The following is a 26,512-nucleotide window of genomic DNA, read 5'->3' as shown; positions in this document are numbered from 1 at the left end:
TGTCTTCTTTTTGAGGGAAAATCTTTCCTTCATGATGAGCACTATTTTTGGCCATGTCTTATGAGACTTCATCATACATTTTACCTGAGCATCCATTTCTGAATCAATTGAGCACAAACCTTTTCATATTGTATTATTGTTTTTTCCAAAGAGTTTACAATTTTATCTTGGTGAAAATTGCAGTGTTAAAGAATAATGCTTCATGGTTGAAATCACATCCAATCATTTTCATCCAAGCATATTCCAGTTAGTCAGTCGAGTAGCAGTTGTTCTTTTAAAGAAAATTCTTTCATCTTTTAGACTTTTACAGACATTGTACACAGTCTAATTAACATTTTCAAAAATTTGTTCACCTCTGCATCACAAATTCACAGCAGTTAGAACCATAACAAGTTTCAAGTCACTACAAAGCAAGCCAGTAACCTTTATTGGAGTTATAAACTTATTTTTTAGCATAATTCAGTACAACGTAGAACCTGTAAAGCAACAATGCTCCAAATGCATTTCGTAAAATGAACAGGGAACAGAAATCTTGTTAGCCACTAAATTAACAAACTATTTAAACATGTTGATAAAACCCTAAATTAAACCACATTTTACACCTTACTGATATGAAAACATATGTTTTTAATAGACTTAACTGCTCTCTTTTCATTGATGTATGCTACAGCAACTGTAATTTTACAACACATGGTGTCAGATGTAGGCAAAATGTGGTACATTTAGTATTTTGGGGGAATTTAGAGGCTAATAAATAGTGAATGAAGTTCTAGGAAAGTTTGTAATTCACCACCTTTCTGAAAGGCAGACAGACGATGCACTGATAAATGATCGTGTTTCCGGACCTTTTGGCCACTACCTATTCCTCATTAAAACTTGGGGAGAATTTCTCGTTACAAATTTTTTTATGAAATTTAGAGAGAGATTGCTCCATGGACTTTTTCTGATCTTCATGTATATTATTTTTGCATTTCGAAAAAATGTTGTGGTAAGTAGCGGGATCCTAGCTCTGTTAGTTCAGGAACAATGGCTTGCCAAACTTTACATTTCCAATTGCCAAGAAAGTAGCCCTTGTGAAAATGGTTCTAGTACCTACACCAAATTACAGATGGAATTGAAACTTGGCAGAAGTTAATTTAGATCACTTGTGTTCGTTCTTCACAAATTTCCACAGAACTGAATGTCATTCAGCTGGACTCCCAAAGTCATTTGACATGGGAATGACTCAACTGTGAAAATCATGGCTGTAGATTAGAGTGAAAGAAACTACAGAAATGACTAAGGATGTATCGAATTGTGAGCACATGTATGAGGGGAGTTCAGTAAGTAATGAAACACATTTTTTTTTCTGAAAGCAGATTAATTTTATTCAGGATTTCAATATACCGTATTATTTCCCACTCCTTTGGCTACAAAACCCTATTTTTCAACATGATCTCTGTTCAATGCAACAGCATTATGCTACGTTACTGGAAGGGCCTGTGCGCCTCCGTGGTGCCTCTCTACCGGCTGACATCGAAGACAACATCTTGTTGCATCAGTGACCTCGCTACTATCCACGTACTGCTTCCTGTGGAGTGCATCCTTCACTGAGCCAAACAGGTGGTCTTCTGTTAGGTGCTTAGGAGCTCAGTGGGCACAAAACTTTGAAGACCCCAACTCGTGGACAAGTGTGTCACGACTGTTAACAGAGATGTCCAGTTGAGCAGCAGGGTGTTTCATTGTCACCATCGATCACCTCGAATGAGAATGTGCACACGTTCCAACATTATGGGAGTCGCACCTTTACACAGCTGGTCGGCACGTGGGAGATTGGGCAAGTTTGCGCAAGCTTGTTACGGTGGTGACAGATGCCTCACCCGACAATTCACCATGCTTTTGTTCACTGCTACATCTCTGTAATCATCATACAAGTGTGTGTGAATATCTGTGATGCCCTGGTTTTCCGCTAAAATAAACTCGACGACAGCTTTCTGCTTGGAATGCACCTCCATTACAGACACCATTTTGAAGGCTGTGTATAGTACCATCACCTATCGAAACTTCGTGAAACTATATGGACTGAAGCAGGAATATTCCACGTTGTCCTACAACAAATTCCACACTTTTTTTAATCAATTTTTGATTAAAAAAAAGAGTTGCATTACCTATTGAATGCCCCTTGTATTTGTAGACTTTGTGACATCAAAGTGCTCTCCCAGATATAACATAACAAAGAATCAGTTTCAGCTAGAAAGAACAAAGTGAAAGATGCAAATAAAATTAAATACTGAAAATTAATCATGAATATATTAGTGTATTATGAATCCATCAGTTATTATTTCTAATAATAAAATACATATGCAACATCACATTATCTCAGAGCCTTGCGGTACAACAAAATAATCACCATCACCACCACCTAAAAAGAAAAAGAAGAAATCCTCTTCAGAAGGATCTGATACTGACCAAATTTTCAACTAATCAAATTTGATACATATATAATATCGCAAGAAGATTTTGTTTATATTACCTTGACAGAGGCATTATATGCTTCTCAGTATCCAATGAATGATATACATAATTTCTGTCAAATTTTTGATCTACAGGATAAATAAATTGTTCTATGGTAGTTTATCTACACGACAAACATAATTCAATGTGTATTTGTTTCTTCTTGCAGGATGAATACATGTCTGAGAAACATCTGGGTAATCTCATTTATGATAATTACATTTTCACTGTCTCCATGATGCTTGACCTTTGTTTAGTGTATGGTGAAAGTAACAGATCTGGTCTGCAGAGTGTAATATCGAGAGTACTGAAAATACAGCCTCGTTATCTGGATGATTTGAAGGATACAGTTTCTGTCTGCTCAAAGGTGAGACACAGTTTCTTTTAAATGGCATTCATGATCTTCTGGTACTACTATACAGTTCTGGGATGATACTGTGTTGTTAAATGGTCTATTTTACTGTGTATTTCCCTCTCCCTCATACCAACTACTGTAGATGCCAATATCCAGTCCATTCATTCACTCCATGTGTCTTTTAGCACCCATATAGTAACAAACTTGTTGATTTTATATCTTCTGGGGAACAGTTCATCAACTCTAAACCAATCGCATCAAATGATGTACTGTAGTCATGTGAAGTTGCAGTGACATTTAAATCATTTGACAAGCTCAGCTCACAATTGTGTGCTTCACTGTACAAATGCATAGAGTTCAATTTCTAGCTTATAGATGGCTCTTCAAAGTTAATCTAGTTCTGAAAGTGGTGGTGAAAGGTACTATAATGACAAGTTTGCACAAGCCTGTTCAGAAACTGTTTGTACTAAAATGCGGATGTACCGAAGTAAATAGGACTGGGGAAAATTTGATAATGACCCTGTTATCGTTACTTTCAATGTTTACAGTGTGGTTTGTGAAATAAAAACATGAATCACAGGCAGCAATGAACTACACATTTCTTCAGGATGTATGGGGCCATTGTTAAGACTGATTTGTGATGAGACCATTGCTTACATGAGAAAAGAGTTGTACTGTAAAGACAGAAAAATTCTTAAAGATGATAAGTGCTTTGAAACCACTCTGGATGAAATTAAAGCACATTTTTGTATTAGTTATTCAGATCTCAAAAGTGCAAAAATTTAGAATCCAATGAAACTGGAGCAAAAGATATGTTTGGAGACACCTGTTTTTCACGAAACAATTAAGAGAGATGGGTTCACTCTTATTTCACATTTTTTGCATTTAATGTATGATGTAGATGGAAATGCTGTGTGTCTAGGGCTTCCCATCAAGTAGACCATTTCCCTGGTGCAAGTCTTTCGAGTTGACGCCACTTCGGTGACTTGCGTATTGATGGGGATGAAGACAACAAAACACCCAGTCCCTGAGTGGAGAAAATCTCCGACCCAGCCGGGAATCAAGCCCGGGCCGTTAGGTATGGCATTCCGTCGCGCTGGCCACTCAGCTACCAGGGGCAGACAATGTATGATGAAAAGGCAGATAAATCTGATAAACTGAAAAAAAATAGGCTCATCATGGAACATTTTTCTTCAGATTTTTTCCAGTTATGTTCTTCTTACCAGTACAGAGCTCTTGATGAAGGTATGATGAAATTCATGAATCAGTCTTTCATATGTTCAGTGCAATAGAACTGAATGTGGAACATTTTGTGTAAAATTATACAAAATTTTGAATCTAGTTCTGGCTGCTATCTCTCTTTCAAAATTTATGCTCGTGAGGATGTGATGGATACTACCTTTCTGGACATTACAAATGTGCTATACATGTCTATCCTGTAACTTGTTGATCAGTCTAGTGTGGAAACAGAAGATAACAAAAAGAGAGTCGAAGTTTTAAATTTCACGCGTAAGAAATTGTTCGCACAGAAGGGTCGAACAAACTAACTTTGTGGAGGACATAACAGGCATCCCTGATTTACAGAAGCAACTGAAAGAGTTGAAAACAAATAATTCACCAGTTCCGAATGGAATTCCAGTTTAGTTTTCCACAGAGCACTCTACAGCATTGGTCTCTTATTTTGCTTGCTTTTATCGTGAATCTTTCATCTGTCACAAAATCCCAAGCCACTGGAAAAAAGCGTAGGTGGACTCTTGTACATAAGAAGGGTAAGAAATTAGACCCAAGGGCTGTCAATTTGACTACATACCTAGGAATAACAATTACGATGATTTACCGTCTATCACTATGAACTGTGACCTCTCTGAGAGGAAATCACGAATTCAGTCACACAACTGAGACAATACTCCATATGCACGCTATTTGATTAATTTTCGCTTGTGAGGAACTGTATCAAAAGCCTTCTGGAAATCTAGGAATATGGAATTGATCTGAGATAATATTGTGGGGAAGGCAAAACAAAGACTGCGCTTTGTTGGCAGAACACTTAGAAGATGTGACAAACCCACTAAAGAGACAGCCTACATTACACCTTTCCGTCCTCTGTGGAATATTGCTGCACGGTATGGGATCCTTACCAGGTAGGATTGATGGAGGACATCGAAAAAGTGCAAAGAAGGGCAGCCCGTTTTGTATTATCGTGAAATAGGGGTGAGAGTGTCACTGATATGATACGTGAGTTGGGATAGCAGTTACTGAAACAAAGGCGGGTTTCTTTGCGGCGAGATCTATTTACAAAATTTCAGACACCAACTTTCTCTTCCGAATGCGAAAATATTTTGTTGACACCCACCTACATAGGGAGAAATGATCATAATAAGAAATCAGAGCTTGAACGGAAATATTTAGGTGTTCCTTTTTCCCATGCGCCATTTGGGAGTGGAATGGTAGTGAAGTAGTATGAAAATATTTCGATGAACCCTCTGCCAGGCACAAGTGTGAATTGCAGAGTAACGATGTAGATGTAGAATCGGTATGATGAAGTAGGTCATACGAATCATTGTGTAGGGAGTACAGTGAGATCATGCCAAATCTTACAGGCCAATTTCACTAAGCTCCTGCATCAGGAACAAATTGTTTAAACACGGCGTGTGTTTGATGCTTAGCATACAAAATGACTTAGAAGAGCAGGGAACTTACTGTAATAATGCAATTTTAACAACTGGTAATAGATGCCTCTACTAAACTCAAAGGCCAGGACTCTCCCCGGTATCTCCAAAAGATTGCATAATGCTGCCATAATACTTGTCATTTGGCTAATAAAAATTGGAAAGAAATGTATATTACAAATCCAGTGTAGTAAGTAGTTTACTTGCAAACATGTACAGTACTTTGTTCTGCAGATGAGGTGGGCAGATCAAACAGTAGCAGTAATCTCACCTACACATTTTTTTAAAGCTAATCTATGACTCATGAATTATTTGGTATACCTGCAGCAGACATCTGCTTCAAAGTATAGAACAAGCAATAAATGTCCTCTTTCTGTTGGCACATACATGGTGGGATGTACATGCTGTCATAATACTCACTTTGTACCGATCATTGTTGTGACCTTAAATCTGTGTGATCTTTTACCTCTGATCCATCAGGTTAGCATACAGTACTACTGCATTAGACTCTTCGTCAGAGTGGTGCCTTCAATAACGATTACTACTCCTCTCCATGAGTAATGTAAATCCCTCTTTTTATTCACATCAGTTTCTGGTGGATAAATTTATGCTGTGTAGAATCCAATCTGTGTAACCCATAGTTGTCAAGAAACTTTCTTATCTACAAGAGCTCCTGTGAACCAGTCATTATTTCTCTATTGAATCAAAAATCCCTCAGATTAATAGTAACCACTTTTTGAAAGCAACACTTGGTGTAGCTAACCAGTTCACCGGATGAATCAGCACTTTGAAATTCTGTTTTCTTACCGACTCAGTGGCCATCGTACAAGCACTCCTGTTTGTCATTGTGCTTGGAGTGAACAAGACCCTTATCATATCTGATTCTTGAAGTATAGTTTCACCTCTCAACAGCCCAGAAATACGAAGGGTCAGCAACACTCATCAGATTCAGGCAAATTAAAGCAGTATGGAACTTTAATGGACTTTCTCTGGACATCAGTGCACCAAGTCTAACAAAATGAGTAGATGGACCACCTTGCAAAGGGTGCAATGCACCAAGGGCATTTAATTATCCTTGATTTCAATACACCTGACCATATCCCTGAACTTAAAGCAAAGATATATAATGTGGAAAGAAATGCATAATTAAACAGATGTTGACCATACTATTACCTTCATGCTGCCCACACCCTCTCCCCCTTTCCCTTCAGAAGATCTTGGTTTATGGAGTATGTTTGAAGTAGGTGGGACACACTGTCCATTATAAGAATCTGATTGCATCACGAACTTCACCACTCACCTCCACAAGATAGCCATTAGATAATTCCCAACTTGTTCATTAAATCAACACTGGAATGTAGTTTAAAACACCTATGCTTCCATGTGAGTGTATGATGAGCAGCAATCCACTTTGTGCAAGAGACTAAGCAGTTGAAACACCAGTTTCCCATTAGTATCACTAATATTCTCAATCAGGAAATACAACTTAGAGCGTTATCAAGAACTTTTTAAGGGCCTGTAACCTAATTGAATGTGTTCCATCGAGAGCTCTTGCACCATCCCATGTCTCCATCTTGCTTAATCTGTACTTTATGGAAGCTATTTTACATTGGAGGATTATACCACAATATTGATTTAAAAGAAATTATAATTTTACAAAATGAACAATATGTTTGTCCTTCATGTCCCCTTCCAGAAGGAGGCTAGCAGAAAATGGCCTTGGAAAGAATTGGCTGTAATTAAAAATGAAATTAACTACATTTTATCTAATAACAAGGGAATTTTGCTGGCTGTGATGGTTCTAAACCACGTTTGAACTGCAAACTTGTGAGACATAAGGCAAAAATGAATAACTAGCTAGGAGTAATTTAGGAAATACAGTCGTAGATGAAAGATGAATTATTTAACAAAGGTAGGTAAGGCCGACTTATGCACACAACAAAAAATTGTTGCAAATATGCAGAAATCTCAGATAGAAAGAGGTGGTGAGAGTTTCAGGCAGAAAGTGATAAGAACTTTTATACTACATACTGAATTAAACAAAACTGTTTGTAAATGTTTTCAAAAGGACACAAGAAGATGCACTGAAAATTTGATGAGAGAAGCAATTCCAGACAGTGTGAGTATGAAGGAAACAAAACAGCAAATTACATTGGGTAGACACCATTTCACCAGTTAAGACAGCAGATAACACAGTAACTAACAACATAAAGACTTTTTTAAATTTTTGTATATTTTAAGATATATATCAGGAGCATAGATTGCTCTGATCCTAGTGATTAACACATCTGTTCATGAAAAGCTGGAAATCCAGTTACAAGTCTTTGTCCTGTTACAATTTCTCATGTGTTTTGATATATATTTGTGTAGGTTGTTACTTTTTAATCCTGTTTTGTCTTTGTTAAGCATGAAACCAGTAGGAGGGAGGGGATCATGATATCCTTTCCTTTTCAAAACTCATTATATTTTTAAATATATCAATTTCCAAATTTCATAGCTAACTTGTGGAGAATATAGTACGATGAAAATTTAAGAGTGTTAGAAATGGTGAGAAATTATATAAATTACAAGCCACGCTCAACAAAAGAAACGTTTCAGTTGCTTGTGAGAAGATCAGCCCACATGGACGAGCTTGTGACCTGACCTGTAGCATTGCATTCTGGTAAAGGTGCACATTCCCACGATGGACGTATCTGCTACCACAACAAATCTGACAGGGTTGTTAAGTCCAGGGGTAGAGCTGACAGATGAAAGGATGTTGAGTAAGGGAAGATGTAAAGGAAAAGGCTTAAGAAAAAGAAGAAGAAATAGAACAACAACTGACTCTTCAGATGTAGGTGAAAATGACTGAAGGGAACAGCATTTCCCTTCTGAAACTTCCTGGCAGATTAAAACTGTGTGCCGGACCGAGACTTGAACTCGGGACCTTTGCCTTTCACGGCAAATGCTCTACCAACTGAGCTACCCAAGCACGACTCACGCCCCGTCCTCATAGCTTTACTTCCGCCAGTACCTTGTCTCCTACTTTCCAAACTTTGCAGAAGCTTTCCTGCGAAACTTGCAGAACTAGCACTCCTGAAAGATAGGATATTGCGGAGACATCGCTTAGCCACAGCCTGGAGGAGGTTTCCAGAATGAAGTTTCATATCAGCGCACACTCCGCTGCAGAGTGAAAATCTCATTCTGGAAACATTCCCCAAGCTGTGGCTAAGTCATGTCTCCACAATATCCTTTCTTTCAGGAGTGCTAGTTCTGCAAGTTTCGCAGGAGAGCTTCTGTAAAGTTTGGAAAGTAGGAGACGAGGTACTGGCAGAAGGAAAGCTGTGAGGACGGGGCGTGAGTCGTGCTTGGGTGGCTCAGTTGGTAGAGCACTTGCCTGTGAAAGGTAAAGGTCCCGAGTTCGAGTCTCGGTCCGGCACACAGTTTTAATCTGCCAGGAAGTTTCATATCAGTGCATACTCCGCTGCAGAGTGAAAATCTGATTCTGCCAGCATTTCCCTTCATTTATGTCTCCTGTAGCTGTAGTATTCAGATCAGTGTTCTCAGTTGTAAGTGAAATAGTGATGTTGGTGATTGCACACTTCACTTTTATATTGTTTAAATTATAATGTAATAGAAGTCGTGGGTGTTTGTTATTATTGTAGCTCTTCACTTACTTGGGTGATCAATGTACTTTCAGACAAATGTTTTTCAAATGCTTCTTTGATTGGCCATTTCTTGTACATTATGACACACACACACACACACACACACACACACACACACACACACACACTAATAATAAAACTCTCATGTCTGTCTGTCTGAACACAAATTTCCTGAACTGCTTTACAAATTTGCATGGGATTTTTCACAAGAAAGAAGATATTGTAATTTAAAGTTTTATCTAAACCGTCATGTTTGTCTGTTTGAATCTGCTATCTCTAAAACTACTGGACAAATTTTCATGGAGTTTTCATAGGTAACTTAAGCACAACAACAAATAGGCTTTATTTCCCATAATTTAAAGTTTTAGGTGTCTGCTCAGCTTAGTATTTCAGTTGCTTACCTTAGTGCCTAGTGACACAATCATGGCATAGTACCTGAAAGAACGAATAGATGGTGCTTCTTTTATCTTTGTAACAGAACTATATTTGGATGTTTACGCCAGGGACAGAATTACATGCCACAGTCTTATCTTTACGAGTACAAACTAATAATTGAATTTACTTTACTAGACTGTAAGGATATACTGATTTTGCTTTGTGTATTAAAAACTTAACAAAACCACTTCACTTCTTTGGTAGGTTTTATTTAATTTGGCTTCTTGGCTAGGAAAAACAAATTTATTGACAAGGTAACACTGTAAGAGTTTTGTTTTTACCGAGGTACAGAACCCTAGAAAGGGACAGCATGCAAAGGTCCTTCTTTAACTGTGATACTCTTAAATTTCTTTATCTGCTCTTATTCTGTTTGTTCCTTCTTAAGTATAATTTGAACATAAAATATTCCCTATTTCCTTTTCTTCTCTGCCTTGAATGCCTTCAGCACCTTTCCTTCTGTTTAAAATGAGCATTTAAATCTAATAGACACACGGTCATAAACATTTTTAGAAGGTGACTGTCAACAGCTGTTAAAAATGTATAAAATGCATATTTGATTCATCAGCTGTTTTTATTTTAAACCCAAGTATTTACCAGTCTCGGTCTTGGACCATCGTCACGGATGAAGGGTTAAAATTGTTTAAGCCACCACATTGATTAGTCATTACTTAAAATGTGTAGTGCATGCCATGAATGTAAATATATGAGTCGGGACTTTAAAAGCAAACATAGAACTCTAAATGTATAAAGAGACAGTATCTGAACTTACAAACACTCTTGATTTTCCCATACGTAGTTTTTAGAATATCAGATGCCAGGTTGTTGCCAGATGTGTGTATCGCCACCGCCGACACCAATCTCGAAGAAGGCAGTTTTGATACAGGGAATCTGGCACTGATTTACAATGTGGGTGGAACTATGATCCATGATATTCAGAAAAACAAAGATAAAATAATTCAATTTGCTAGCAGTTCTGACTCGTCTAAAGGTTTCTCAAAGTGGAAGTCTATGAAGACATCTACATAAGCAGAGCTGGATAAAGCCATGTTGGAATGGTTTCAGCAGAAAAGAGCAGAGGGCACACAATTATCTGGTCCAATATGTGCCGAACAGGCCCAGTTTTTCTTCAAAACCTTGGGAATTTAAGGGGATTTTAATGCACCTTCCAGTTGGCTACAAAGTTTAAACAGTGTCAGGATATCCAGGAGGTTGCTGTCCAAGGAGAAAACTTAAATGCAGATAATAGAACTGCTTCTGTTTTTTGTAATGATTTCCAGGAGTTTATTGCACAAGAAAATTTAGAGCTGGTGCAAACATACAACATGGACAAAACTGGGCTGTTTTGGAAGTGTCTGCCAACAAAGATTTTAGCTATTGAGGCAGAGCTTAGTGCGACTGGTTATAAATCAAGTAATGAAAGGATAACTCTGCTGTGTTGTGCTAATGGTATGGGCTCACATAAAGCTAAGCTTGGTATAATAGGTAAAGCTAAAAAACGGTGCTATTTCAAAGGAAAAGAAATGCACAGCTTATCTATTCTTTATTTTCAGCAGAAAGGAACCTGGATGGACTGCCCAGTATTTCAAACATGGTTCCATAATTGCTTTGTGCCACAGGTGTGTGAACATTTAACGTTAAAGGGTCTACCAGTAAGGGCTGTATTGTCATTGGACAATGCACCAGCACAACCAAATTAATTTGGTCTGAGATTGAATGATGGGATGGTATTTGTAAAATATTTATCCCCTACTATGACAGCCTTAATTCAGCCAATAGATTAGGGTGTCATTGCTGCCGTGAAGAAAATTTATAGTGGAAATGTTCTGCAAAAACTTATTGATGAGGGCAGCAGTCTTCAAACTTTTGGAGACAATTGACAGTGCATGATGCCATTTATGAAGTGTTGAAGATGTGGCATAAGATAAAACAACCAATCATAGCCAAGTCATGGAAAAACAATCCAAAAATTGATCAAATCGGTGATTCTGATGACGAAGAAGGCTGATCATTATCAGTGTTACCTCCTGTTTTGAAAAGTACTCCACGATATGAAACTATTGACAAAGAAAATGTTTCTTAATGGTTTGACATGGACTGCACAGAGCCAGGTCATGAGATGTTGAGGGACAGTGCTATTGTTCAGCGAGTACAAAGGAAATCCGAGGTGGTGAATGACAGTGACCAATATGACAACAGTCCTCTAATTCCAGAAGCAGTGATGCATCAGCAGTTCGGTGGATTGAAGGGATACGGGACTACCTGGAATGGCAAGAAGGTGCTTCAGTTTGTGACAAGTTGATGTTGCATAAAATTCATAGTGCAATATGTAAAATACAAACTACCTCACTTAGACCCAAATCAATTCAAGACTATTTTGTTTCACAGTAGTAGTAGTACTATTAATATTAAACATTTTATATATTTTATTGTTACTATTACTAAAATATGTGGGTGACTGCATGTAATGTTTGTGTTTGTGGGCAGGGAAGAAGAAGACAGTAAAGACTGCAACATGAGATAGCCTCCCCCCACCCCCCTTTTCCATTTAAAATACTAGAGTTTTGTAGTATTGACTTACAATGATAAGCCTGAACAATACTTAATTCCATAGTGTAATTAGAACTACTAGAGAGAGTATTAGCTGTAAGTTTATTGTGTGTGCTATTTAATTTGTGTGTCACAGGATAAATGTTTTATGTCTGATTAACAAGGAAAACTGAAGTCATTTAAGTAGCCTAATCTCACTGTTATCACCTTTTCAAATCCTATGCTGTTACAAGGATTATGTTATTCACTTTCTAAATTTTCTTCATTTATTATTTACCAGTTATGCATATGTTTTAATGGGCATTGCATATAGTTTATAGGCAATTGTTACAGGTGTTGAAATCCGTTGAAGCAAGTTTCGGTATACACCATGACACAGAAAATGAACCTATTAAACTGAGTGAAAAGAACAAACTCCAGCAACGAACAATGTCATTGAGTGTTTTTGAAGATATTGTCATTCATATATTGGATACAGCCATAAATTTAAGAATATTTCTGGACATCTGTAGTCCTGCATGTGTGGCATTCCATGGGCTTCAATTTGAAACACAGTACGTAAAATCTTATTTTCCCATAAAATACTATTGTTTTAAAAAATCTCTGCAGAAAATTCACACTTAAAAGTATAAAATAGTAACTATTTCATTTTCTTCATTTGCTTATTTTTTTCTGTTGTACGATTTTTTAAATAATCATGTATAAATTTGAGTGTGAAGACTAGCCTAAACATTATCAAGATAGCAGTTGTCTTTCTAATACCTCCAGACTGAGTTAGTAATAGAACATAAGTACTGCATTGCCTGTGAATGAAAGATCAGCATCTGGTCCGGTTGCCTAGTAACTGCTTGAATTGAATGTGCTTTATCCCACTGCATTGATTGATATTCCATGTAGCATCAGACTACGTTTAAAGGCAATGAAATCATTGTTACATCTCAAGTTTGAGTTGTTTTGTTTTTGTGGCAGTGTGTGTCAGTATGACAGTATAATTCGTACAGGTATGTTACAATACAGGTTTAATGTGGAATTTTCATAGTTATGTCCGTAGCTATTCTTAATATCAATATTAACAGCGTTATGCCCTTAGTTGTATGCTGATAAAAATATCAGGAACAGAGATGTGAAGATACGTTAATTAACATCACTTCTTCATGGTTGTGATGTATATAATGTATTGTCTAAACAAGTATATGAAAGTAATAGATTTGGCAGCAAGAGAGAAGGCATTTTTCTGTGATCTGTGAATTTAAGTTTCAAAAATGTTAGTTCAGAATTTCAAATAATTTTTATTAAACTAGCTATCCATTTTGAACTAATGCACAAATTTTCTGGTGACTGCACATTTTAACTGTTAAAATTGTTCAGCACTTTGGTAAAGGTCTCAGTGAAATTGTATCATAAAAAATGCGGTTATCCAACTCTGGCAAAGAAGAATAAGGCTAAACATTTATGATGGTAGAATCGTTAAGTCAGTAATTGGAACTTTACATGTAAGTTTAGTATTACATGGAAGTGTAGTGTCTTAGTCATCTTTTATGATGTGTTTAGCAAGTCAGTTGGCAAAATAGTACTGTAACACTTGTGGGTGGGTGGGGGAGGGGTTATTAAGAGGACTGTATCCGAGGGAGAGTATTGGTTTTATTGTATTGTGTACTGACTATACCTGTAACATGAGCTGCTTGCATTTAATCTTGTAGTGAAAAGGAAAAATCTGTTTACTGAGATCATTTAATGACGAAATATATGCCAAAAAAAATTAATATTGTACCTGGTTTTCCTTTATCCAAATTGCCTATTAAAAGTTCCTCTCAAGATCTCCTGGCTTCTCTGTACTTTAGTTGAACTAATCAGTCCTATCCTGTTAAAATTAACAGCTCCTCCCATTCTCATTTTAAACACTTCGCTTATAACTTCTATGCGACTACATCTATGAAGTATCCCAAATGGAAACTGTACTGTATTTTATGAACACGTGTATAATAGGATAATGTATATGACCCTACCAGATCATTGTTTCCAAATAGTTCTTCAAAGGCACCCAGAATTTTTTGAACGTTTGAATATTTCTTGCAAATTTAAACTGTGTGTGCTATTGTACATGAGTTTGGAGGGATATTTTAATTTTAAAACTTATTCTACTTTGTGATACTGGCCTTGGTTCTGAGCCAATTGCACAGTACAATTTGTTATGGTTAGTTACCAGGAATGTCAAAACAGCATTGGCACCCTACCAATTTGCTGTTTTGAATCATATTTCTTGCTATATATATCCCTCGTGTGAAACATAACTGTGAAGGCAAAAAAATAATGTCTGTCTCAATTTTCAGGCTTGTAAAATTCTATGAGTATGCCATACCTGAAATGTATGAAAACTTGGAGATTTTGGTAAATAAAGAGGGCTGCAGTTCCAAGTATATGGAGCTAAAGACAAATTTGGATATAATTCGTACTGAATTGCTGAAATCGTATAGGTATATTGTTTCTTCTACGATCAATACAGTCATGGAAGAAAGGTAAAGATTGTGTACTTTTTACTTTGGAACAAAATTGAATAACATTGATTAAATGATTTATATTTTTCTGTTGAAATTAATTGTTTTATTTGTTTTTGAAAGTTGTGATTGGTTTAGACAGATTTACATGCTAGAATCACTACTCAATATTGCAGTAATCCAGAGTCTGTCGTATTCACCATATAATTAAAATCGTGTAACCATTGTAAAAACAAGTGTAACATGACGTACACCTTAAGCTTTATGATTCATTGATTCCCTCATCAAAAGTTTCGGTCCCCACATCATGGGTGGTGGTCAGTGAAAGTGATCAAGTCAATAAAGCAATATTCTTTTAATAGTATCTTTTTTTGATAAAATGAGATACATTTGTAGAACACATACTTTGTCTGTAATTATAAAAGCTATTTGCAACTTAAAATTGACTCCTATTTTCTACACAAATTTTTCCCTAATGGTAATAGTAACATTTATACTGTTCAAGTCAGTATGACCCTGTTGTTGTTGTGTTGTTGTGGTCTTCAGTCCAGAGACTGGTTTGATGCAGCTCTCCATACTACTCTATCCTGTGCATGCTTCATCATCTCCCAGTACCTACTGCAACCTACACCCTTCTGAATCTGCTTAGTGTATTCATCTCTTGGTCTCCCTCTATGATTTTTACCTTCCACACTGCCCTCCAATACTAAATTCGTGATCCCTGGATGCCTCAGAACTTGTCCTACCAACCGGTACCTTCTTTTTGTCAAGTTGTGCCACAAACTCCTCTTCTCCCCAATTCTATTCAATACCTCCTCATTAGTTATGTGATCTACCCATCTAATCTTCAGCATTCTTCTGTAGCACCACATTTCGAAAGCTTTTATTCTCTTCTTGTCCAAAGTATTTATCGCCCATGTTTCACTTCCATACATGGCTACACTCCATACAAATACTTTCAGAAACGACTTCCTGACACTTAAATCTATACTTGATGTTAACAAATTTCTCTTCTTCAGAAATGCTTTCCTTGCCATTGCCAGTCTACATTTTATATCCTCTCTACTTCGACCATCATCAGTTATTTTGCTCCCCAAATAGCAAAACGCCTTTACTACTTTAAGTGTCTCATTTCCTAATCTAATTCCCTCAGCATCACCCGACTTAATTCGACTACATTCCATTATCCTCATTTTGCTTTTGTTGATGTTCATCTTATATCCTCCTTTCAAGACACTGTCCATTCCGTTCAACTACTCTTCAAAGTCCTTTGCTGTCTCGGACAGAATTACAATGTCATCGGCGAACCTCAAAGTTTTTATTTCTTCTCCATGGATTTTAATACCTACTCCAAATTTTTCTTTTGTTTCCTTTACTGATTGCTCAATATACAGATTGAATAACATCAGGGAGAGGCTACCACCCTGTCTCACTCCCTTCCCAACCACTGCTTCCCTTTCATGTCCCTCGACTCTTATAACTGCCATCTGGTTTCTGTACAAATTGTAAATAGCCTTTCGCTCCCTGTATTTTACCCCTGCCACCTTAAGAATTTGGAAGAGAGTATTCCAGTCAACATTCTCAAAAGCTTTCTCTATGTCTACAAAAGCTAGAAATGTAGGTTTGCCTTTCCTTAATCTTTCTTCTAAGATAAGTCGTAGGGTCAGTATTGCCTCACGTGTTCCAACATTTCTATGGAATCCAAACTGATCTTCCTCGAGGTCTGCTTCTACTAGTTTTTCCATTCATCTGTAAAGAATTCGCGTTAGTATTTTGCAGCCGTGACTTATTAAATTGATAGTTCGGTAATTTTCATATCTGTGAACACCTGCTTTCTTTGGGATTGGAATTATTATATTCTTCTTGAAATCTGAGGGTATTTCGCCTGTCTCATACATCTTGCTCACCAGATGGTAGAGTTTTGTTAGGTCTGGCTCTCTAAAGGCTGTCAGTAGTTCTAATGGAATGTTGTCTACTCCTGGGGCCTTGTTTCGACTCAGGTTATTCAGTGCTCTGTCAAACTCTTCACGCAGTATCATATCTCCTATTTCATCTTCATCCTCTTCCATTTCCATAGTATTGTCCTCAAGTATATCGCCCTTGTATAGACCCTGTGTATACTCCTTCCACCTTTCTGCTTTCCCTTCTTTGCTTAGAACTGGGTTTCCATCTGAGCTCTTGATGTTCATACAAGTGGTTCTCTTTTCTCCAAAGGTATCTTTAATTTTCCTGTAGGCAGTGTCTATCTTACCCCTAGTGAGATAAGCCTCTACATCCTTACATTTGTCCTCTAGCCATCCCTACTTAGCCATTTTGCGCTTCTTGTCGATCTCATTTTTGAGGCGTTTGTATTCCTTTTTGCCTGCTTCATTTACTGCATTTTTATATTTTCTCCTTAGTATGACCCTAAAAGGATTAATACATTCTGTGGAGTTTACTGCCACATTGTCTTGATAGTGTTGATAGCATACAGCAGAAATAAGCCACAATTTTGTTTTTGTTTACGTAAGGGAAAAGCACCATTGCTAATTTCAAAGTTAGATATTCATTGTCAGGCCACTTGCATACATTCATCAAAACATATGTGTGAGTTGCTATGCAATTGCCACCAGGAACATTGGTTATCATCATCTTTCTGTTATGAACAATATTAATGTTGTTCTTCATGTTTTCACGTACACACACTGTGGTCTTCATTATTGTTCATGTTTGTTGGGCAACAACACAATTTTTTTCAATAACGCAACCAAAACTAAATGGTGGCTCATTGCTGCTGTACAGTATCAACATACTGTATCACATAACAATCATAGTTCAACAATAATATCATTATTTGAAACAAAATAGCATTTCACTTGTATATTGTCAAGAATTTTATTTTCATGTAACCACGGACATGTTGTCAACAACTGACTTATTTTGCATTATTGCATACATGAAATTCTGGTGGCAAAGAGTTCTGTGGGTTGCTTGTCAGCTGTAATATTGTAACTTATTTCGTGAATAGTCATCACGACAACAAATAACTACCTGTTTTGTTGTTGAGGTATATCGTTGGAAAGGCAAATCTCAAAAAGCTTGTGGGATAAGGAAAGAGAATGGAATATTTTTCTGGTGACAGTATTATTAGAAACATCTTGTTGTGCGCTTTGATAAGAGACTATAGAAGAAAGTCAGTACACTGACAGATTCTCAACATTTTGTATTATTTCGAAAAATTCAGTAAAAGTCATTTCCAAATTGTATAATACTGGACGTAACATGATTGTCAATAGTATTTTGGAAAACTGGGTACAAATCATTCCCAGGCTGTTTAATCCTAAAATTAATCTGACCGTTGATGAACAGTTATTAGGGTTTTGAAGTCAATGTCCATTGAGACAGTAAATTCCAAGTAAACTAGCAAAATATGGGATAAAAATATGGGCACTTTGTGATACTGGAGCTTCATACATACAGGAAGTGCAATTTTATGTACACAAAACAACAAGAACAGCATCAGAAAAAAATAAAAATATGATAGCTGTGCTTGATTTTATCAGTGACCTAAGAGGTGAAACTTCAACTTCTTATGACTTTCCTCTTATGCTAAAAATAAATGTAAGACTATTAGGCATTACATGAAAGACAAGTCGTAACTTCCACAGCAAATAACTAACAAGGAAGTTCATAGATCGTCATTTTACTTCACAATGGACACTGCTGTGGTTGATTTAATACCAAGAAAAACAAAAATGTTATATGTGCAAGTTAGTTAGTTAGTCAGATAGTTAATTATATGTTCTAGATACCACTTGCATGCTGCTTTTATCAAAATGATGTGAAATGAGTCCGTTTACATTATATGTATATGTGATTATTGTTAACGTTAATGAACACATTATCAGCTTTTTCCTACTCACGCGGTTACTCTTAAAAACATGCTTTTTTCTTTTTTATGATAAAAAAATTTTATTGGTGCATTTTGATCTCCCCTTGAGCCACTGTAGTGTTGTAGGTATATCCATCACTGTTCTTCACAAATTGCAGCGGATTGTTTGATGAATTTCATTAGCAAAAGTATGTAATGTGACAGCACAGTTAAAATGCCTAGCTCCTTGAAGAGGCACCTACTTGACATCTGTTAGTGAACACCACATATTATTCTTACTGCTGTCTTTTATCCAATCAGTACGTTCTTTCTAAGTGATGAGTTACGCCAGATAGGTAATACATCTAGGTACATAACCCACAAGCCATCATGCAATATAGCAATGAGGGAAAAATGGCTTTCTATATGCCTCTGTATGAGCCCTAATTTTTCTTCTCTTGGCTTTATGGTCCTTATACAAAATGTAAATTAGCAGCAGTAGAATTGTTCTGCAGTCAGCCGACCCAAATGCTGATTTTCTATAAGAATATTGCCTTCCTCGCAGGGATTCCCATTTGAGCTTACAAAGCGTTTCCATAATACTCACATCTTGATCGAACCTGCTAGTTACAAATGTAACAGCAAGCCTCTGAATTACTTCGATGTCTTTCTTTAGTCTGATCTGCAGGGGTCCCAAACACTAGAGCAGAACTCAAGAATGGGTTGCATTAATGTACTATATGCAGTCTCCTTTATAGAAGAGGTACACTTCCCTAAAATTCTCCCAGTAAACTGAAGTCAATCATTCATCTTCCCTTCTACGATCCTTACATGCTCATTCCATTTCGTACTGCATTTCAATGCTACACTTAGATATTTAATCAACATGACTGTGTCAAGCAACACACTGTTAATGCTGTATTCAAACATCACAAGTTGGTTTTTCTTACTCATCTGCATTAATGTGACTTTTTCTGCTATTAGAGCATGTCCCCATCCATCAGACCAAATAGAAATTTTGGCCAGGACATCTTGTAGCCACCTCCTGTCACATGATGATTACACTTTCTCCTACACTACAGCATCATTAAGTCGTGGATTGCTGCTCATCCTCTCTGTCAGATCATTTATACGCATCAAAAAAATTCTTGCATCACCTCAGTTCTAAGAGTTCTGGACCCTGTACAGAAAATTGGAATAGAGATCAACATAAACATCACTTCTGCCCTTTTTATTGCTCATGAAAACCACACACTGCATGTTGTACCACTATACAGTGAACCTTCAGAGGCAGTGGTCCACAATGCTGTACACACTGGTACCTCTAATATGAAGGAGCATGTCCTCTTGCTTTGATATACACCTGTATTTGTTGTGGCATACTATCCACAAGTTCATCAAGGCACCGTTGGTCCAGATTGTCCCACTCCTCAACGGCAATTCAGCGTAGATCCCTCAGAGTGGTTGGTGGGGCACATTGTCCATAAACAGCCCTTTTCAATCTATCCCAGGCACGTTCGATAGGGTTCATGTCTGGAGAACATGCTGGCCACGTTAGTCGAGTGATGTCGTTATTCTGAAGGAAGTCATTCACAAGATGTGCGCGATGGAGGCGCAAATTGTCAGCCATGAAGACGAATTCCTCGCCAATATGCTGCTGATATGGTTGCACTATCGGTCGGAGGATGGCATTCACGTATCGTACAGCCGTTATGGCGCCTTCCATGACCACCAACGGCATACATCGGCCTCACATAATGCCACCCCAACACAGCAGTGAACCTCCACCTTGCTGCTCTCGCTGGACAGTGTGTCAAGGCGTTCAGCCTGACTGGGTTGCCTCCAAACACGTCTCTGACGATTGGTTGAAGGCATATGTGACACTCAACAGTGAAGAGAACATGATACCAATCCTGAGTGGTCCATTCGGCATGTTGTTGTACACATGTGTACCGCGCTGCTTGGTGTCGTGGTTGGAAAGATGGACCTCGCCGTGGACATCAGGAGTGAAGTTGCGCATCATGCAGCCTATTGCGCACAGTTTGAGTCTGTGGCTGCACGAAAAGCATTATTCAACACGGCGGTGTTGCTGTCAGGGTTCCTCCGAGCTATAATCCGTAAGAAGCGGTCATGCACTGCAGTAGTAGCCCTTAGGTGGCCTGATCGAGGCACGTCATCGACAGTTCCTTTCTCTCTGTATCTCCTCCATCGATTTGGTTCACTCTGAGTCGCCTGGACACTTCCCTTGATGAGAGCCCTTCCTGTCACTAATTAACAATGTGGATGCTATTGAACGGCAGTATTGACCGTCAAGGCATGGTTGAACTACAGACAACATGAGCCGTGTACCTCCTTTCTGGTGGAATGACTGGAACGGATCAGCTGTCGGACTCCCTCTGTCTAATAGACACTGCTCATGCATGGTTGTTTACATCTTTGGGCAGGTTTAGTAACATCTCTGAACAGTCAGAGGTACTGTGTCTGTGATACAATATCGACAATCAATGTCTGTCTTCAGGAGTTCTGGGAACTAGGGTGATGCAAAACTTTTTTTGATATGTGTATATAGATAGAGAATGAGCAGTCCCATCACATTTCCCTGGGTCACTCCTGATGATACCTCTGTCTCTGATGAACACACCAGGACAATGTACTTTGTTCTGTTACTTAAAAAGTCATGGAGCCACTCACACACCTAGGTACATATTCCGTATGCTTGAACCTTTGTTAACAGTTCTGCAGTGGTGCACTGTATCAAACACTTTCCAAAACTCTAGGGTTGTGGAGTGTACCTGTGGCCCTTCATCATGGTTTGCAGGATATCGTGTGAGAAGATCACAAACTGAGTTTCACATGAGTGCTGTATTCTAAATACATGCTGATTTGTGGGCAGAAGCTTTTCTGCCTCAATGAAACTTATTATATTTAAACTGTGCTCAATAATTCTGCAGCAAACTGATGTTATGGATATGTAACTTTGCTGGTCTGTTCTGTTAACTTTCTTATGTATGGGAGTCACATGCACTTTTTTCCAGTCACCTAGGACTTTGTGCAGGGGAAGAGATACACAATAAACGCAAGCTAAGTAAAACCGAATTGGGATTCCATGCGGATTTGTGTACTTACTTGTTTTCAACTCTTTCAGTTGCTTCTCAGTGCCAGGGTTGCGTACTCCTATTTCCTCCACATGGGATTCTGTGTGATGGTGAAATGATGGCATGTCTTTACAGTCATCCTGTGTGAATGAGCTTTTAAATATCTTCTATTGCCACACCAGACTGGGCAACAAGTGGTTTGATAATGCCTTCTACCTGCTTACATCTTTTTACATGGGAACAGAATTTTCACAGTTATCAGTAAGTTCGTTCACTAATGTATGACGGTGGAAGTTGTTGTAGGCATTGCACATCAGTATTTTTATAGGTGCATGAATTTCTACTAATGCTTGCCTGTCGACAATTCATGTCCTTTTTTAACCAAGAGTGCAATAATCTCTTCTTAAACAGCATTTTGTTATTAAACCATGGTTGGTCTTTTCCATCTTGAATACACATACTCGACACATACTTTCCTAGAGTGCAATTTACAATCAGTTTAAACATTGTCCACGAGTCACCTATGTCCATCTTATTTGAACCAAATTATGTCCATTCATTGTCTAAGCAGGAAGCGAACAACTGCTTGCCTGCATGTTCATATATATATTGTTTGTGTGTCTATCGACCTGCCAGCACTTTCGTTTGGTAAGTCACATCATCTTTGTTTTTAGATATATTTTTCCCACGTGGAATGTTTCCCTCTATTAAAGATGATGAGACTTACCAAACAAAAGCGCTGGCAGGTCGATAGACACACAAACAAACACAAACATACACACAAAATTCAAGCTTTCGCAACAAACTGTTGCCTCATCAGGAAAGAGGGAAGGAGAGGGAAAGACGAAAGGATGTGGGTTTTAAGGGAGAGGGTAAGGAGTCATTCCAATCCCGGGAGCGGAAAGACTTACCTTAGGGGAGAAAAAAGGACGGGTATAAACTCGCGCGCGCGCACACACACACATCCATCCACACATATACAGACACAAGCAGACAAAGGTCTTTAAATATGTCTGCTTGTGTCTGTATATGTGTGGATGGATATGTGTGTGTGTGTGCGAGTGTATACCTGTCCTTTTTTCCCCCTAAGGTAAGTCTTTCTGCTCCCGGGATTGGAATGACTCCTTACCCTCTCCCTTAAAACCCACATCCTTTCGTCTTTCCCTCTCCTTCCCTCTTTCCTGATGAGGCAACAGTTTGTTGCGAAAGCTTGAATTTTGTGTGTGTGTTTGTGTTTGTTTGTGTGTCTATCGACCTGCCAGCGCTTTCGTTCGGTAAGTCACATCATCTTTGTTTTTAGATATATTTTTCCCACGTGGAATGTTTCCCTCTATATATAGGGAAACATTCCACGTGGAAAAAATATATCTAAAAAGAAAGATGATGAGACTTACCAAACAAAAGCGCTGGCAGGTCGATAGACACACAAACAATCACAAATATACACACAAAATTCAAGCTTTCGCAACAAACTGTTGCCTCATCAGGAAAGAGGGAAGGAGAGGGAAAGACGAAAAGACGAAAGGATGTGGGTTTTAAATATGTCTGCTTGTGTCTGTATGTGTGGATGGATATGTGTGTGTGTGCGAGTGTTTACCTGTCCTTTTTTTCCCCCTAAGGTAAGTCTTTCCGCTCCCGGGATTGGAATGACTCCTTACCCAAAACCCACATCCTTTCGTCTTTCCCTCTCCTTCCCTCTTTCCTGATGAGGCAACAGTTTGTTGCGAAAGCTTGAATTTTGTGTGTATATTTGTGATTGTTTGTGTGTCTATCGACCTGCCAGCGCTTTTGTTTGGTAAGTCTCATCATCTTTCTTTTTATATAGGAAAACATTCCACGTGGGAAAAATATATTTCCCTATATATATATATATATATATATAGAGAGAGAGAGAGAGAGAGAGAGAGAGAGAGAGAGAGAGAGGAAAACATTCCACGTAGGAAAAATATATCTAAAAACAAAGATGATGTGACTTACCAAATGAAAGTGCTGGCAGGTCGACAGACACACAAACATACACACAAAATTCAAGCTTTCGCAACAAACTGTTGCCTCATCCGGAAAGAGGGAAGGAGAGGGAAAGACGAAAGGATGTGGGTTTTAAGGGAGAGGGTAAGGAGTCATTCCAATCGCGGGAGTGGAAAGACTTACCTTAGGGGGAAAAAGGGACAGGATACACTCGTGCGCGCGCGTGCACACACACACACACACACACACACACACACACACACACACACACACACATACAGACACAAGCAGACATATGTAAAGGCAAAGAATTTGGGCAGAGATGTCAGTCGTGGCGGGAGTACAGAGGCAAAGATGTTGTTGAGTGACAAGTGATGTACCAGGGGCGGCAACTTGAAATTAGCGGAGATTGTGGCCAGGTGGGTATCGGGAAGAGAGGATATATTGAAGGGCGAGTTCCTATTTCCGGAGTTCCGATAGGTTGGTATCAGTGGAAGTATCCAGATAACTCGGACGGTGTGACACTGTGCCAAGATGTGCTGGCCGGGCACCAAGGCATGTTTAGCCAAAGGGTGATCCTCATTACCAACAAACACTGTCTGCCTGTGTCCGTTTGTGCGAATGGACAGTTTTTTGCTGTTCATTCCCACATAGAAGGCTTCACAGTGTAGGCACATCAGATGGTAAATCACGTGGGTGCCTTCACACGTGGCTCTGCCTTTGATCGTGTACACCTTCCGGGTTACAGGACTGGAGTAGGTGGTGGTGGGAGGGTGCATGGGATAGGTTTTACACCAGGTGCGGTTACAAGGGTAGGAGCCAGAGAGTAGGGAAGGTGGTTTGGGGATTTCATAGGGATGAACTAAGAGGTTACAAAGGTTAGGTGGACGGCGGAAAGACACCCTTGCTGGAGTGAGGAGGATTTCATGAAATGAGATCCATCCTTCATGAAACCCTCCCCACTCCAGCAAGAGAGTCTTTCCGCCGTCCACCTAACCTTTGTAACCTCTTGGTTCATCCCTATGAAATCCCCAAACCACTTTCCATACCCTCTGGCTCCTACCCTTGTAACCGCCCCCGGTGTAAAACCTGTCCCACGCACCCTCCCACCACCACCTTCTCCAGTCCTGTAACCCGGAAGGTGTACACGATCAAAGGCAGAGCCACGTGCGAAAGCACCCACGTGATTTACCAACTGACGTGCCTTCACTGTGAAGCCTTCTATGTGGGAATGACCAGCAACAAACTGTCCATTTGCATGAACAGACACAGGCAGACAGTGTTTGTTGGTAATGAGGATCACCCTGTGGCTAAACATGCCTTCGTGCCTGGCTAGCACATATTGGCACAGTGTTACACTGTCCGGGTTATCTGGATACTTCCCACTGATACCAAACTATCAGAACTCCGGAGATGGGAACTTGCCCTTCAATATGTCCTCTCTTCCCGTTACCCACCTAGTCTCAACATCCGCTAATTTCAAGTTGCCGCCCCTGGTACACCACTTGACACTCGACAACATCTTTGCCTCTGTACTTCTGCCTCGAGTGACATCTCTGCCCAAACTCCTTGCCTTTACATATGTCTGCTTGTGTCTGTATATGTGCAGATGGATATGTGTGTGTGTGTGTGTGTGTGTGTGTGTGTGTGTGTGTGTGTGCATGCGTGCGTGTGCGCGCGCACGCGAGTGTATTACCTGTCCCTTTTTCCCCCTAAGGTAAGTCTTTCCGCTCCCGGGATTGGAATGACTCCTTACCCTCTCCCTCAAAACCCACATTCTTTCGTCTTTCCCTCTCCTTCCCTCTTTCCTGATGAAGCAACCGTGGGTTGCGAAAGTTTGGGATTTGTGTGTGTGTTTTTTATTATGTCTATCTACCAGCGCTTTCTCGTTTGGTAAGTCACAGCATCTTTGTTTTTTAATATATTTTTCCCATGTGGAATGTTTCGTGTCTGAGGAGTCCACCTAAGTCACTAACACTTTTATTACACTGCAAGTATGTGAACTGTTGTGTGATTCTTCTCAGTGACAACTATTCTCTATACTCATTAATATTATCTGTTGCACATGCCCTGTGTTCTTTGTTTTAAATTATTACAAGTGTTGTCATAGCTATTAAAAATTCAGAAATTTTCGGAAATATCTGTAAGGGGCTAGGAGAAGTTAAAAAAGTGTCAGATGTATTTCAGTTTCTCTTTACCTGAGTCAACCAATATATTTCTTCCTGGTATATGTACCTTGTGAAAAGATCATGAAGGTAAAAATCAGAGAGAATTGAGCTCATACAGAGGTTTACCAGCAGTTGTTCTTACTGTGAAACATTCATGACTGGAACAGGAAAAGGGGGAAATTGCAGTGGCACACAAACTACCTTCCACCACACACCAAACAAAAAAACAAGTAAATTTCATTGCCATCCAATTATGAGTTATTCTGAAAGTTTTAAGTCTGTAACTCATTGGGAAGTTAGTTTGAAATCAAAATGTGTACCAGACAAGAAAGCAACCTAATAGAAACTTGTTAATTCAATCATGTAACACTATTAACCATTGAGTGGGTGTACCTGCATATGAAGTGCGCCACTCACAAATAACATTGTTTTGCACTGTTCCATTGTTGTTTTAGAATTGCACTCTGGTACCTTTTACTTCAGCTAACACAGTAATAATTTGTGTTGTCATGTGTCCGAATTAGCAACAGCAATATAAAATAAACCACAAGGAAGGTGAGAAAAAATTTATGATTTGTGCAAGAAAACGACCCAGATTCCAAGCTAGCAGCACAGACATTTGTCTACTGGATAATTTACCTTGGTAACGTAAAGACAGCTATTCTTTACATGTGTACAAAGTGCGCTGTGTGTCCACTTGTGTTATAGAAAATGGCACACCTATTCAAGGGTTTAAAAAAAGTATGCAGCTGGACACAAAGATTATAAGTCTCCCATTTTTTCAATAAGT

General features: G+C 38.7%; 1 protein-coding gene across 3 annotated transcripts in view; it reads left to right on the top strand.

Moving 5' to 3' along the window:
* LOC126236167 (activating signal cointegrator 1 complex subunit 2) overlaps positions 1-26,512 on the top strand; it is a 174,710-nt gene that overhangs the window by 47,265 nt on the left and 100,933 nt on the right. For all 3 annotated transcript variants that reach the window (XM_049945262.1, XM_049945261.1, XM_049945263.1), the window contains exons 5-7: positions 2,663-2,860; positions 12,480-12,700; positions 14,477-14,662. In XM_049945262.1, coding sequence (XP_049801219.1) covers positions 2,663-2,860; positions 12,480-12,700; positions 14,477-14,662 — 605 coding nt within the window. The remainder of the gene's footprint in view (positions 1-2,662; positions 2,861-12,479; positions 12,701-14,476; positions 14,663-26,512) is intronic.

This window comes from Schistocerca nitens, chromosome 2 (assembly GCF_023898315.1).
Source record: "Schistocerca nitens isolate TAMUIC-IGC-003100 chromosome 2, iqSchNite1.1, whole genome shotgun sequence".
NCBI classification, from domain to species: Eukaryota; Metazoa; Arthropoda; class Insecta; order Orthoptera; family Acrididae; genus Schistocerca; species Schistocerca nitens.
The sequence above is the reverse complement of the archived record's forward strand: the minus strand, read 5'-3'. Positions and strand labels throughout refer to the sequence as shown.